This window comes from Leptinotarsa decemlineata, unplaced genomic scaffold (assembly GCF_025532065.1).
Source record: "Leptinotarsa decemlineata unplaced genomic scaffold, Ldec_3_MD MMD2_tig00026328_RagTag_RagTag, whole genome shotgun sequence".
Classification (NCBI taxonomy): domain Eukaryota; kingdom Metazoa; phylum Arthropoda; class Insecta; order Coleoptera; family Chrysomelidae; genus Leptinotarsa; species Leptinotarsa decemlineata.
Genome location: NW_027412688.1, coordinates 35,244,618 through 35,260,211, shown reverse-complemented (window position 1 = coordinate 35,260,211; position 15,594 = coordinate 35,244,618). Strand labels below are relative to the sequence as shown.

The 15,594-nt window shown below is 34.7% G+C and overlaps 2 protein-coding genes across 2 annotated transcripts in view; both read left to right on the top strand.

Moving 5' to 3' along the window:
- Pgant2 (Polypeptide N-Acetylgalactosaminyltransferase 2) overlaps positions 1–15,594 on the top strand; it is an 85,639-nt gene that overhangs the window by 33,503 nt on the left and 36,542 nt on the right. The gene's annotated exons all lie outside the window — the stretch shown is intronic.
- On the top strand, positions 7,410–10,197 carry LOC141485593 (uncharacterized). Its single transcript, XM_074182531.1, has 2 exons — positions 7,410–7,770; positions 7,959–10,197. Exons 1-2 carry the CDS (start codon positions 7,740–7,742, stop codon positions 9,863–9,865), a joined length of 1,938 nt encoding a protein of 645 aa, XP_074038632.1. The 5' UTR covers positions 7,410–7,739; the 3' UTR covers positions 9,866–10,197.

Below are 15,594 nucleotides of genomic sequence, written 5' to 3'. Positions count from 1 at the left end.
TCGAATTTGAGACACTCTGTGTACGATTAATTTGAATAGTTTAAGATTGATAGTTTCGAGTTTCATGAACAGAAGGCGTAGGTTCTCATAAACTGCAATTGTTTCACAATTCAGAATCAACAATCTTTCACATCCTATTCAAATGCGGCTTTCAAAATATGCGATCATAGATCCAGGCATAGGTTTGAAAATGTCAGATAGTGAACAATTTCGATGCTATTCTATCTAACGATTCCGTCAATAAATCACGAATGAATTAGCACTTCGATCTCAATAGCGTTGTAAATGATTTCAAATTTGAATAATTTATGCCTACATAATTACCTGACGCTTTAGGTTAATTTATTGCTTGACGTTTTCGTGAAATAGTGCAGGCGCACTTCAAAACATGGTTCAGAATACCACAGGGTACTATTTTTAGCCAACTTTTATTCGGGTGAAAGCTGTATTATTTAAATCATATCCTAGATACCGCCACCTTTGAATTTAGGTGATGTTGTAGATGAATATTGAAGAAAATATTGGTCAACATACCAAATGGATCAATTTTATTGTTTAATTTTTTGTTCATTTTGAAAAAAGTGTGAGACTTACATGCTTTATGACTTTGTGAATTACTAAACAACTTTATTATATCTGGAAAAAAACTAGCTAAAATTGTACTTCGAAATAATTTCAAAATATTCTATTTTCATTTGAACACAATATGTAGAGTAATCATAGTGAAAAAATCATTGACATGCTATTTGTGTATTCTTGTCGAAAATACCGGAACAATAGACTGTTATATCTGAAACAGGTTCAACAGTAGTAAATGTTACGTGATTTTTTTACTAAGTGTTCACATATACTTGCAAATTGTCTTCTCACACTGCCGTTGCATACAGTACCGGATGTAGCTACTGTCACCTTGAAGATATAGTTTTTGAAAATTATGGATATAATTTGTTTGGAAATTTCATTCATATTCTTAAATTGACTCTTCTATATTTAATAACATAATTTCTCTGGACTTGAAATTTTGTAACTTTGTTGATGAAAGGGCACAAAAATATCTCCTCTGGTCATTATCGAAAATCAGTACGTGACTCAACGATCTATTCTTGAGTCCATTGTTTTCTTTATACAGCCAAACCGAAAATATGTTTCTTTTGCGAGTGGTTCCATATATTCCACCAACCTATCTATGATTCCTCGATCAACATCCCAAGCGTTTCGTCTGAAAAACGTTGGCAAACCAATTTTTATGAGGCTCCCAGTTTGTATTTCGAAAGTATTCAATTTTTCCATCAGATGAATTGAAAAATATTGATGTTAAGGGGCTCCAAAACAACATTTCAGATGAATCCATCGTTAGATCGCTATAGAAATGGAAACGCCTCTCATTGATACAGTGAGTAGTTAGGAGCGGACTTGGAGTAGCTAGTCTCAAGAAGACAATGCAAGTGACTGAAGATAGATTGACTCCATGGAAGAAAACACAATCATCAAGGTTATGTCGACGAATTGTAGTCACTACAGCATGCTGGGAAAAACATAAAGAGCGGAACTCAATTCAAATAACCCGTAATCACAATCGAAGTTAGAGTGCAAAGAGGAAGGACTTACTAAGAAAATAATGCTAGTTATATCAAGAAGTGGAATACCTGGGCGGGAATATTACCAAGAAATGGAAATCGCAAAGTATTCGGAGAAACGTGAAGTTTGAAACCAAATTTGAATTACTGGACATGCAATATGCAACGCAACAATGATCATCACAAGTTAGGTTGCACAAATTAAAACAACTTGCCCATTTAAGATTTACAGAGCAATATTCCATCGGTGTTCAAACAGTGAGGAACGATGTAGAGAAGATGTTTGAAGGGTTCGGAAATCGCCAAACAAACACATAATAAGAATAGCAGCTGGATACAAAAGCACTGGTATGGTATAACGATGGACTCAAAATGAATAAAGTGGTTATTATCGAGTGATAGGTTCAAGCACTCAAACCCCTTGGAATAACCCTTACTCTCTTTCAAGCAATAGAGCATGCTATAGAGAAGCAGTTACGCCAGCTCTGAAGTCCTTAAGTTTTGAGTCTAGACTAACTTGGCCTGCGAAACAACCTAAGACAATCGGTAGAGACAAAGCAAGTAACTTTGATGTGAATACCAGATCAGAAGAGAAATGAAAGAAGCTGGAGTTTTTGCAATGGAGATAACCATACTCTTAACCTTTCAATGGACTCTTCCAGAACCATATGAAGGAAGCATTCTGACAATTGAAACTTCATCAGTTGAGATTTCACTGGATAAAAGTGTCAAAACAAAGACGGTGTCTAACATATCCCATTAGGAAACTAAGTTCCTTCTATGAAAGATAAAACCTCTGGAACCTCTGGAGTAGGATAAATCCAAAACAAACATTCTTCCCAAGCACCAGAACTACAATACTCTTCATAACTCGGGTTTCACTAACAAAGCTGACGTCTTCGAGAAATAAATTCAAATCCAAAACATTCACTTTTCCCCAAATACCAGAACTGCAACACTCATCTCAACTCGCGTTTCACCAACGGGGTTGGCTGGTGCTGGTTTTAAGCACTTTCTAGGTTTGACAGAAAGTCCTGAGGTTGGCAGCAAAACTCCTCGCAGAAAAATGAGCAGGTGAGATAGTGAGACTTCAGGATACTGCAGCTGTGGAACTGAAGAATATCAGACACAGCATGCCAAGCTCTGGGCTGCTAAAGGCTTGAGTTCCTTGAAGGAATAAGGCATTATGATGACAATACACATCACAACTCTGTTTTCATTTATCACTACTAAATGCATCTTTTTGTGCTTCACACCTGAATTGTGTGGTCGGTAGTCACAACTGCATGTGGAAATACTAAAATACTGGGTTTTGTCATGGCGTCGTTCATCTGCCCATTTGCACATCTTTTGTAAACCGTTTCTTAAAATTTGAACTTTTCTGATGATCATTATTACATTCGGTACAAAAATAATACTGTCGAAAGTAACTAGGGGACTGAACTTATGTCGGCAGTGATGGTGGCAATAATAATGATAATAATAAAACAGCAGTAATAACCAGCATGGTCAATACTTCGTTCCTCCACACTCCAATGTGACACCCGCTCATGAATACATCGTAGTACTTGCTATAACAGTAACTAGAGCATTTCGGGTACGTGCTGTCTACGCCAACTAACTAACTAACTATTTATACTCCGTTCCGCTCCCGAAGCCAAAGCAAAAGCAAACTTGTGTACACAAAGCATACTAATCACCTCGAATAGACACAACTGGCTGGATGCGATGTGAATATTGAACTTGATGGTTAATGTTAATGTCAACAGAAGCATGCCGCGTTCGGTAATTTTCTAAGCTTATGCAGTTGGTGGGTACAGCGGGCCTGCCTTTATTATGAATACAGGGCCGCGTTCAGGACCTCTAGCGAGATATTAGCGAAGTAATAATACCAGAACTGGGCTTGATTGATGGTTGTAATGAAATGCTTTCTTCATTTGCAGATGAATATTTTCTGTTATATAATTATATATATATATATATATATATATATATATATATATATATATATATATATATATATATATATATATATATATAATATAAGTGCTACAACTAGATGATTGAAAAATATTCTGACAGTCAGGCATATTGAATAATAATAATTTTTACAATGTATACAATGACAAATAACAAAGTAAATACATTGTAGCAACCACGAAATGAGAATCCTTGAGAGGAATATATAAAGTTTACGACACTGATGAATCCTATAAAATTTAAATGAGATACATCAATTACACACAAATGAACCTGACGGAATATTATATACCCACTTATAATCAAACATAATTTGTGAAATAATGAGAAGAAAAGGCCAATCTTACAAAAAGGAAATCAATATGAAGTTTCAAATATTACTATAACAGTATTAGTATGATAGCAAGTTTTGCCATTCTATTAGAGCTAGGATATATTGGTAACATCGTCGAATTGATAAATTCCAAGTCTAAATATTTGTTTCAAAGACTATTTCATTCTGCCATGAATACACAATCTAAGTTGATCCATGAACATTCATTCGGAACCAGACTAAGATTTAAATGCTATCGTAATTATACTTTCCATTGAATATCGTTTTGTTGTTTTTGTTGTTAAAACCTCAACATGAATATTACTGTACCCCTTCCCTCGTACCTTAAATAAACTACAGAGATAATAATTCACCTCTGCGGATAGGAAAATGGGAAAACCTGGAAGCAAGAGACACTTACTTCGCGTTTCTACCTGTCCAAACTAATCGCGAAACAAATTGCTTATTAACTCTCGGAGCAGACAACTTTTAGCTAAATGAATAAATATTACCCCGGAACTTGGGAGTATTACCGCCTTTAATACAGTCCGCAGCAGAGTCGTAACGATTATTTTCTCCGAAATATAATGCTACGATAATGGAAAAAGTATGTTTTTTGAAGGATTATTGTTTTTATCGGTCTCAACTTTTCCATTTTGAAATTAAGAATGAAGATGAAAAGGCAACGTATTGATTGGCATAATAAGCAATGCGGAACGTCTACTGAAAACACTTTCCCAACACCAAAACAAAAATACGGTCTCTTGTCGCCCGTTTCGCCAACTAAGTTAGCATCCCCAGGAGATCATTATGGAGAGGAGAGGAGATCAGTTATAATGATATCCTGAAGAACCGAAAGTTCTACAAGCAACGGCCATCTAAAAATTATATCAAATACAACGACTGGCTTGTTTAAACATTACAGGATCCATGATAACAACACCCACCGCGGCAATGATATTAATTATTGGTCTGACCCCTCTGGACCTATACGTGGAGGTTGCGTTAATGGCCATGTTACGATTGCGGGCGGCTGGTGTAAACCTCGAAGTAGGAATGGGTCAATTGAGGCTGAGCCTATGGCGAGAAGCGCTTATTGCGCAACCTCTGCTGCAGGCAACCAGTGATGCAATTGAACCCAGGTTTGTGTTAAATAAACCCTTCAAAATACAAATAAAACAGAACACAGAGTCAAATGCCGTATGTCTTTGTGCTATTGAGGACAGCAGTTTAAAACCCATTTTACACGCTTTCATTAGCTTCACTTGTATGTTTGTTTGTGACAGAGTCTTTTGGACTCGCTTTTGACTAACTTTAAACTTACAGATTTATTTTAAACTCTGTATACTTATCAAGAATCGGTGACAAGCACGCTTTAACAGCGTTTTTTTTGATTTATCAAATCTGAAATTTCATTCAGTTGTCCAAAAATAAGGAATGAGGGGCTGAAAATGTGGGAGGGAGATCGAAAAACAAATGATGTAGATCCAAATGTAGGAAAGTCAGGTCCTAGAACAAATGTTTCAGATTGAAGGAAAACGGAAATGGATCCAAAATTGAGCATCGTAGAAAGACGTGGGTCGAATAAACAGAAAATGTAGATTGGTTCAGAAACCAGCCAGAAACAAACCAATAAAATTTTAATAGGTTCAGATTCAGAAAAAACCTAGAGAAGAACTCGATTCAGAAACCATATATGGGTCAGTTTAAAAATTGTCCAGGTGCAACCATAATTCTGATAGGTTTGGAAATCTCTGAAGATGAATTGATATTAATCACCTATTTGAAACACAAAACAAGAAGTAGTTTAGAAATCACAAAAATGCTTTTTGGTTTGAAAGTGGTTGACAATGTTTCATGGTTAATTTTATTAGTTCGGACTTCCGTTGTCTAATAAGATATACTATGATTTGAAATCTCTGATAGAACAAATAAAATTAGAATAAATATCTGAAATATCAATTATATTAAACAATAAAATTTGAAATGAAAATACAATAAAACGAATAAAATAATCAAGATACAAAATGAAAATGACCACGAAATCAAAAGAACAGTCAAAAAAAATAATGAAAATGAAAATAACCAAAGAATTAAAAATGATTTCAAACCAATTACTTCACGAGTTAACTTGATTTGAAATCCGTTTTAATTTACTTTTCGATTTTCTGCTTATTTACATTTTTATTCTTTTTATTTTTCAGTTATCTTTACTCTGTGATCATTTTCATTTTTTATCTTGATTTTTTTTTATTCGTTTTATCAAAACTACTGACAAAATAATTGTAAAAATATATAACCAGGCACTATTAGACACGTATTTTTCACTCATGCGGTTATCCTGATATCAGAGTAAAGGTGCATTCCGTGTTAGGAATCACACGTTAAAAGGTAAGACCTCGTTAATCCTTAGCTCGCACAAGTTTCGATTTCTGAGGGTTGTCGTTCGTAGGGGTGCGACAGCTGGTTAACGGAAAAACAGATTTTAAACAGATATCGGAGATGATATTAGCTTAATTGACTCGAGATAAACAAAGCTTTCAAAATTTACTCATAGTGGGTTCTACAAAATATCCTGCAACTATCATTACAACCAGGTACTTTCATTTGTTAATTTTTGTCGTGAAAGCATTTCATTTCTATATTATTTAAATGAACAATTTTCATCATACAAACAACTAGAAGCTGAAAAAAATTATTACTCGTGAAGATGACAGCTGCCTCATTTCTTTAATGTCAACATCTGAAAATCTAATATCCTCACAGCTTGATTGTGAAATTAATTCAAAGAAGAACTCGGAGTCTTGGCTGAATAATTGAACGCGTAATAAAAAACCCAACTCATGTTACTCTCCGCAAAATGAGGGATGAAGTTTCTTGGAGAGTCGCCTCGCTGTGTATCGATCTCTCTTCGGGGGAGTTACGTAACAATTTGAGGACAATTTATTCCCTTTAGCAAAAACGAATTCTCAATTCGGCCCTGGGAAATCGAAGTGTGTTACAGCGAAAGGTCAGACTTCGGAACAAATACATGCTTTACTTTGATATTCCAAAGAAACGGAGCTTTGTTTGTCTTCGAATATTCGCATTTTATATATGCTTTCCCAAGCTTTTATTTTAGTCAATCTGTAATCTTAAAGTGCATTTTGAACCGGTTAACTTTGAACGATTGAGATGAAATTTCACAAACACATTTGGTTCTCATGACAATGCACAATCAATTAAATACCGCTATGTTAAACCCAATATGGCGGACATCTCATCTGATAGGTATCACATTACTCAGGTTTAGACTCATGAACTAGATTAGATTAGATCGGCTGCCTCATTCCTGGAAGCTTATTCCACCAATATATCGATTCGGCTTGCATCCATGAGTTTATTGATGTCTTTATACATACTTTCACTACCTCGCGGAAGGGTTCTGGACCGAACAATGCCTTGAATGCGTCTTCACGGACTAGAACATCGGCCTCCCCATTGCCTTTGTGACCGTCATGAACTAAATAGTGCAAAAATAAAAGTAAAGGGAAACAATTGAGGCTATGAGTGCAATAACGGACCAACCCACAAAAATTCAAAATTTGTTTTATTATAGGATATTAACCGTCTAGTTGACATCTATCAGCTGCATAGTGGACCAATCCACCTTTTTCTATTTGTTACTAGATGGCTACACTAAAGTAGTTTTGGCACTCCATATTTGATAGCATTTTAGAGAAGCAAAGTGGACCAACCGCGGTTAGTCCACTGTGCTGCTGACAGTTACACGTTTGGCTGTCATTCTTGATTATTACTTTTGAACCTTTTTGTGAATTTTATCATTGTGACTTTTAATTATTGTGAACTATATTATTCATTCTGTTGATATGGATTTCGATGGAGATGTTACAAGTAGAGGTGAGTAGGTATATTTTATAAATAGAAATAAAAAAGTATGAATGTAAAAACATTTAACTGTGGGTTATGATATATTTTTTAATTTTATTTTTGTGGGATAGTTTTTGCTTTTAAATAATAGTATTTAGTTGTCATTCTTAAAAATTGGATTAAAAAATTGTTCCACGGTTGTAATTTGTGCGTTTCAGAATCAGATCCATTTGCGGATTCTGGATCGGAGTACTTGCCTTCGGATGGAGATTTGGAGGAAACTAATAGGGACGGGGAACAAGACGACGATACAGAAGCAGATATCGATAGCGCGGAACCAACGACATCCAGTCATTCTAAGCCTAAAAAGCGTGTCCGCAATCCTGAAAACTGGAAAAGAACCATCAACAAAAGAAAAAAGTGTGCTGGACAAGAGTATGTGACTAAATCGAGTAAAACTGTACGTTCTAAATCTTTCAAACCATTTGAATGCAAATGTAAAGGACGGTGTTCATTTTTGCTTCCAGCAGAAAGGCAAATGGAACTGCATAACAACTTCTATACTTTAGAATCCTTCGACTTGCAAACTGCATATTTATTTGGCCTGATTAAAGTCGTTAATAAGTTGCGGTGTTACACTCTGAACCCAGAATCCAAGAGGGAACATACCAGGCTTTACTTTTTACCCAGACAGGATGGTGTGGAGCATAAGGTGTGCAAACCATTTTTTCAAGCGGTATTTCAAGTTTCTGCTGGTAGATTAGACAGACTGCTCAAACATAAATCTTTAGGAACACCACCACCTTGTGATAAACGTGGTAAACATCCACCGCACAATAAAACATCCGACGTAAAGAAAATGGAACTAAAGGATTTCATTGAAAAATTTCCATGGTATGAATCTCACTATGGCCGGGAAAAAAGCAACCATAGAAAATACTTGTCTCCAGATTTGAGTCTCGGTAAAATGTACCAGTTGTATAAAGATGAAACACAGGATCCCCTGTCTTATTTTATATTCCGAGATACGTTCAACAAGGAATATAATTTGCACTTTCATCCACCAATTACTGACTCTTGTAAGAAGTGTGACTTATTTGAAGTAAAAATAAAGGCTGCCGATACTGAATCCAGGGGAAAACTCGAAACTGAAAGAGAACTGCATCAGAAGAAGGCGAAGAGTGCTAGAGACTCTTTAAAAAGAGACACCGAAATGGCAAAAAATGGAAGCGCGTCTGTAATCTGTTTCGATCTGATGAAGACTTTGCCTACACCTGTGCTTACCGCAGGAATTTGTTATTACAAGAGGCAATTATGGACTTACTGCTTTAATATCCATGAAATGGGAACTAACAACTCCTTTATGTTTGTGTGGGATGAAACCGTCGCCTCTAGGGGTCCTCAAGAGGTAGGATCCTGCATTCTATTTTACATTAAAAATTACATAAAGTCTAAACGACTCATTATGTATTCTGACCAATGTGGCGGTCAGAATCGTAATATCAAAATGTCGTTATTATGTAACTATATAACTGCATCTAGAAACTTTACTGTGGAAGAAATAGACCACAAGTTTCTGGTAAGTGGTCATTCTTACTTACCATCTGACCAAGATTTTGGTCTAATAGAAAAAGAAAAAAAATTCCATCCACATGTATTTATACCCCAAGACTGGCATACAGTCATAAAGCACGCAAGGAAGAAACATCCATTCATAGTAATAAACATGGACAAATCGAATTTTTTTTCTACGAAATTTCTGGAAAGTACTATAACCAACAGAAAAGTTTCGGAATCCAAAACCAAGGTAGAGTGGCTTAAAATTCAATGGTTGAGGTTTAGGAAAGACTTTCCCAATACTCTTCAATATAAGTATTCAAACCACGAAGATGTTTATTTTGAAACAGTCGATCTTAAAAAAAGGAAATCTGTTTCCAAGAATACAATGGAATTGCCACTTTTGTATCCAAATGGTAATACCATTAATGAAGCCAAAAAAAGAGATCTTCTTCAGTTAATGGAATTGATCCCTCCTATACACCATGAATTTTATAAAAACCTGAGATCTTCAGCTCAAGCAGCCGGAGGTGAAATAATTGGCCCATTTGACGTCGAAGAGAATTAAACATTCTAACTTCTTATGTTTGTATACACATTATGTTCGAATAAAGTCTTTTATGTAATATCGAGTGTATTATTTTGTGGGATAACCCATTCAATAGCGTAAAATATTTCAACTGCAAAGTGGACCAACCCACATTAAAAAATGGAATATAGGTGTGTACCCGAATTTTTTTATCAAATTCATAAAATAACTATTATCTAACATACTTCCATTCATTCAAGTCCAAAAATATTCTTAAACAAGGTTATAGTAGATCTTCTAATTTTCACTTTTTTTAAAACTCATTTTCTACCATTTACAAATATTGGGGTTGGTCCGTTATTGCACTCATAGCCTCAATTGTTAGAGCAAGCTTTTATTGAAACGTATTTAGTGAATGTACTTACAAAGAACAAAATCACTTAGAAAGTACTAGGAATCGGTCATTTGAAAACCAGTTTTTAGTACTCAATTTGTTGATTAACCTCAAATGTGTTTTATGCTTTTTACATTTGATAAAAATTTCGAACAAAGAATTTGTCTCAAAGTGTACGAGATATGGAGGAAGATTTGCCTCACTCTTGTCGGCCAGTAACATTTTTAATTTGACTCAACATCGCTGAAGGAAAGAAAATAGTGACTGAAAATCATCTGAGAGATAGCTGCTGAAATGTTTGACTCGTTAGAAATAGTCAATTCAGACCCCACTTTCATGAATCAACTTGTGAGTGGTGATAAGACATGGCTTTGCGAGTTTGATACGTAAACCAAAGCTTTGGAATGACGCCTTGCAACTGAGACGAAACCGAAAAATAATTGTCGAAGTCGATCAGAAGTAAAGGTGAGGTGATGTTAACAGTTTTTTTCAGATTACGGCGTTGTTGTGCACTTGAAATTTTTGTCAGAAGGTGATACAGTAAAAAAAAATATTATCTGAGTGTTGTGTGGCCACATTTCTGGCCAAAAACGCAACAATTTTTAACGAACAGCCACCGTATTCACCCGATAATGCTCCAGTCGATTATTTCTTTATCCAAAATTCAAATTACCACTTCGTGGTACCCGTTTTTAGTCTATAGATGACATAAAAGAGAATTTGCAGCGAGTAATGAAGTCGATTCCAAAAAATGCGTTAAAAAATGTTTTGATGATGGTTTTGTTCGTTGGTATAAGCGTATTATTTCGGAAAGGACCTACTTTGAAGGCGATACAATAAATTTGGATGAACAATACATACTTTTTGCCGCACTGTCCTTCGGTCAGTGAAAAACACTCAAAACTTTTACTGTGAATTGTTTTGTCTATGTTTTTGGAAGTGTATTCAGTACCGATAATTTCAATAGAAAAAGTTTATTTGTGAATGTTCACATTTTAATTTTTCAACACTTTTGTCTTTGTTTCCAAAGACATCTATTACAAATGCCGAAGAAACAAAGAATGTTGAACGTTTATATCAATATAAGGACAAGTTGAAAAAAAGACCAGTCAGAATGTGTCTTGCCAATTACCAAGCAGGTTTATTGACATTCCGAAACTTTAGATGTAAAAGTTGATATTTTCAAGTGTATTCGAATAAAGTTACGAAACATATTCATGTCATCAAAAATATTATTTTGAATAGTCACAATTTTGAATTTTAAATGGTTTGCAGTGTTTTTTTTATTTCGGTCCAAAACCTGATTCGTGGCATTATCATATTTTGGTTTTGACCATGTCTGACTGGTTAGTATTCAATGATGTCTATCGGCGGCCAATTCAATCTCAGAGCGTAAACTGTTTTCAGAAAAATGCCGCTCTAAATGACAAAATCAGAAGGTAGGTACTTACTCGACGAAGATTAAAGTCTATTTCTCCAGTTAATTAGTATACCTCGAGAAAACTTACACCGATTCATCGATACAAAAGGTAATTACTATATTACCAAACTATGATGGGATATTCTGTGATGTATATAAAATGATAACTTTCATTCTTTTCTTTTCTAATCCGTTCCCCTTTTTTTCTCTTTTCTCTAAACCACTATACACAGCAATGCTTTATGTGTCTAACTCTTTATTTATTTGTAATATTGATATTGGTTACTGTAGTCGTTTTTGGCAAATAAATATTATTATTATTATTTTGGTCCATTTGTATCAACGTTGCAGTATATTCACCTGAAGGTAAAGGTATCCACCCACTGGTTTTATCATATACGATTGAATTGTCAATTTGATACATCTCTGAAATTACTATACAACATAGTTCGTTTCTCTCGACAGAGGGTGCAGCGAATTAACATATTGAAAGAGTTTACTTGCAAATATCTACGATTTCTTTGAGACGATTGAGTTCCATTATTAATATATCCATCATTATCAACTAAATATTTGTAGTGATCAATATATGAAGAAAAGCTACGCAAACCTGAATTTTTCAAATAAATATTATACATTTTTGGGAAAGAAAGTTTTTGGCTTTCTACTACTCCATCTGATACAAAAAAATGGATGAGAGAATCTTCCAAAGAAAGGAAGGATTGATTAATTTGAAAATAAGTAACTCTATACATGGATGTGTAGATCATGCAAAGAAGTAACTTTCAGACACAAACTGAAAGAAAGTCCTCCTGAAACAGCTACTTTCATATAAACATTGAATTACACGAAAGAAAAAAATTCTTTGTATTAGATGGAGTAGTAGAAAGCCAAAAACTTTCTTTCCCAAAAATTAATCACTCCTAAAAACATAACCCTTCCAAATCAAATATTATACATATTGTTTACAAAAAATATTAATAGTTATGTATTTGCTTCAAAAAGTATAAAAGGTAAAAAATATAAAAAATCAAAAATTAAAAAAAGATTCATCTTTGAAACAACTAGATCGTTACATCCATCTTTTCTAGTTAACTTTGATTTCGTTTACTTTGTGTATTTTATATTCAGAATGTTCTGAAATGGTTTTCATTTGAAGTCAAAAAAATCACTCTCAGGGTATATTTGCTCTCCCCCGAATTTCAGCTTGAGCGAGAGAAACGCTGGTCCCCATGTTGATTCATTTCACACAGGCAGCGATGCTCCTGAAAAAAATAATGAGATTTCCAGCTCTTTCTCCGGCCCGATCCAATATAAGCATAATCATGTTAAAATAATGTAACAAACAAAATAACCGAATGGAACTCCAACATCTGTTCGGAGCAGCTTTCCGGAACGCCGAACTTCACATGGTTTTGTTTGAGGGGCTCGCTTTAATGCGCCATAATTGATAATTGTTGTGAATTGTTGAGCCCCGTTCGTGTTGACGCCGATTATAGAGAGATCATTAGAACTGTGAAGTAAGTGTGATACATTGTTATGTCCACTTTTGGGTAACAAGTTTTAAAATTAAAGGAGGTATATTTTTCAGAAGCGATCAGTTTTTTGAAAAAAAAAACTTTATGGCTCTCTACTGCTCCATCTTCGAATAAAAAATTTGGTAAATTTTCAAAGGAAGGAAGGAAGACATTGATTTCAAAATACTCTTTGTAGATCATGCCCAGAAGTTTCTTTATGGTATAAACTGGAACCCTTCCTAAATGACTACTTTAACATGAACATCGTGTATTTCAGCATGATCTTTGCGAGTTGATTTTGAACATAATTGCTTCTTCCTTCTCAAGTTTCCCAATTTTTTTTATAAATTTGGAGAAGTAGAAAGCTAAAAAAAATTTCTATTCAAGAAGTAACGTTTTCTTAATCTCAAGTAATATTATAAACAGAAAATATTTGTTTTTCTGAACTATTTTAACTATTCTGAAATGTTTTCCACCTATAGAAAGCCATATTAGCAGCGAGTGAGGCCAGCTATATTTTATTGAAAAAAAATCAAAAATCCCTACGAAAATTGCTGTAGTTCAACTCAAGATAAGTATCACAAATTGACCTACAAGTCACCTAGCGAGCCGAAAGAGTCGCTAATCTAATATATAAAAATGGATGTTTGTTGGTTGGTTGGTAAGTGATAAACTTCTACATCGCTCTACCGATCGTGATGAAACTTGACATGTGTAGGTAATTTTTCATAGAGAAGGTTTTTAGGCTATCAATTTTTCTGGAACTCGCCACTAGATGGCGCTGTAGAACAATTTTTTGAAAGCACTGTTCTATAACGCTGCGCACGCCTGAGTTCGTTGATTCTGATTTTGTCAAAACATTGAAACAGCAGCGATACAGCAACATAGTACTGATTAATACTACAACTACCAAATTCTACGCGAGCGAAGCCGCGGGCAACAACTACTCTAATATATAAAAATGGATGTTTGTTGGTTGGTTGGTTGGTAAGTGATAAACTTCTACATCGCCCAACCGATCGTGATGAAACTTGACATAAATAAGTAATTTTTCATAGAGAAAGTTTTTAGGCTATCAATTTTTCTGTATCTCGCCACAAGATGGCGCTGTTGAACAATTTTTTTTAAAGAACTGTTCTATAACGCTGCGCACGCCGAAATTCGTTGATTCTGATTCTGTCAAAACATTGGAACAGCAGCGATACAGCAACATAGTACTAGCTTAATATATTTCTGGCAGATTTTCACAAGTTTAATAAAAACTCAAGTCAGTTGTAGTGTGTTTCTTAATGAAATGCCAATAAGAGAAAAAAAACTTCATTTGAACATATGTCCCAAATGTCCTAATTTTTGACCTACAGATCTTTAAAGTTTTGAGAAAAAAAATGATTTCTCTGTTGTGATCCTAGATATTTTCATGAAAACGTTGTGCGTATCTTCTATATGCAACAAAAGCATCTTCTGCTGAAAAAATATTTTATTGTCAGTGGTTTTCGTGCGGGATTCACTCTGAAGACAAGAAAAAAATGACACTGCTTTTTCTTAAAGTGAAAATTATTTTTAAAATATTTTCTTTCTATGTTTTATTCGTAACTAACGTTACTGCACTTTCATACTACAAATACATCTTCAAACAACTACAATAAACTAACCCACCACTACGCCCCTGGGGTTGAGTGTCCTGAGATAGAATCTCCCCCACACGGTTTCTGAGTGCAAAATATAGAATCTTGTCCATCCTCCCCCACTGAAGGGGAGTCTGAAGGACCTCTCATGTTCAGCATACCGTTTTGGGAAATTTCGACCACGTTGTGCCACATAAATACTATTACACTCCGGACACATAAGCTTCCAGATGTCTCCAACTTGTCCACTTTATCTTTGGTAATGAAAAGCAAATCAGATAACCTGACATGTGACCTGAATGCCACTTTCACATTGTTTTTTTCTAAAAAATCATGAAATTGTCTCTGTTCTTTTACCAAAATATGTTAAGGTTACAAATGTCTTGATTTCTGCTTGTTTGATCTGGGAGTATAGGTATTAATCTGTACATAAAATTGAGGCTTTATTTTCTGACTAACTTCTGGATTTTATCTGCGTTGAAACCATTATTCTGTCCTATCTGTATAATTGATTTAATTTCCCTATATAGATTTTCAGCAGATAACGGAAGTGATAATGCTCTGTGCAGCACTGAATTGTAGGCTGCTAATTTATGACTGTCTGGGTGGAAAGAATCATTTGGGATGGTAATGGCTGTATGGCTCGGTTTTTTGAATACATGGAACTCAAATTTGTTATGATTATGTGTGATGGTCAGATATAAGAAACTAGGATTATTTATAAATATTATGAATTGGTTCAGCTGTCGTATAGTAACTCTGAAACAGGCGAGATGTACTACACAACAGGCTAGTATGAGAAACAAGATTGT

Excerpts from the sequence above, each read along its gene's own strand:
- LOC141485593 (XM_074182531.1), top strand. The coding sequence starts at position 7,740 with ATGGATTTCGATGGAGATGTTACAAGTAGAG. Across the intron at positions 7,771-7,958 it reads TGGAGATGTTACAAGTAGAG|AATCAGATCCATTTGCGGAT; the intron begins GTGAGTAGGTAT and ends TGTGCGTTTCAG.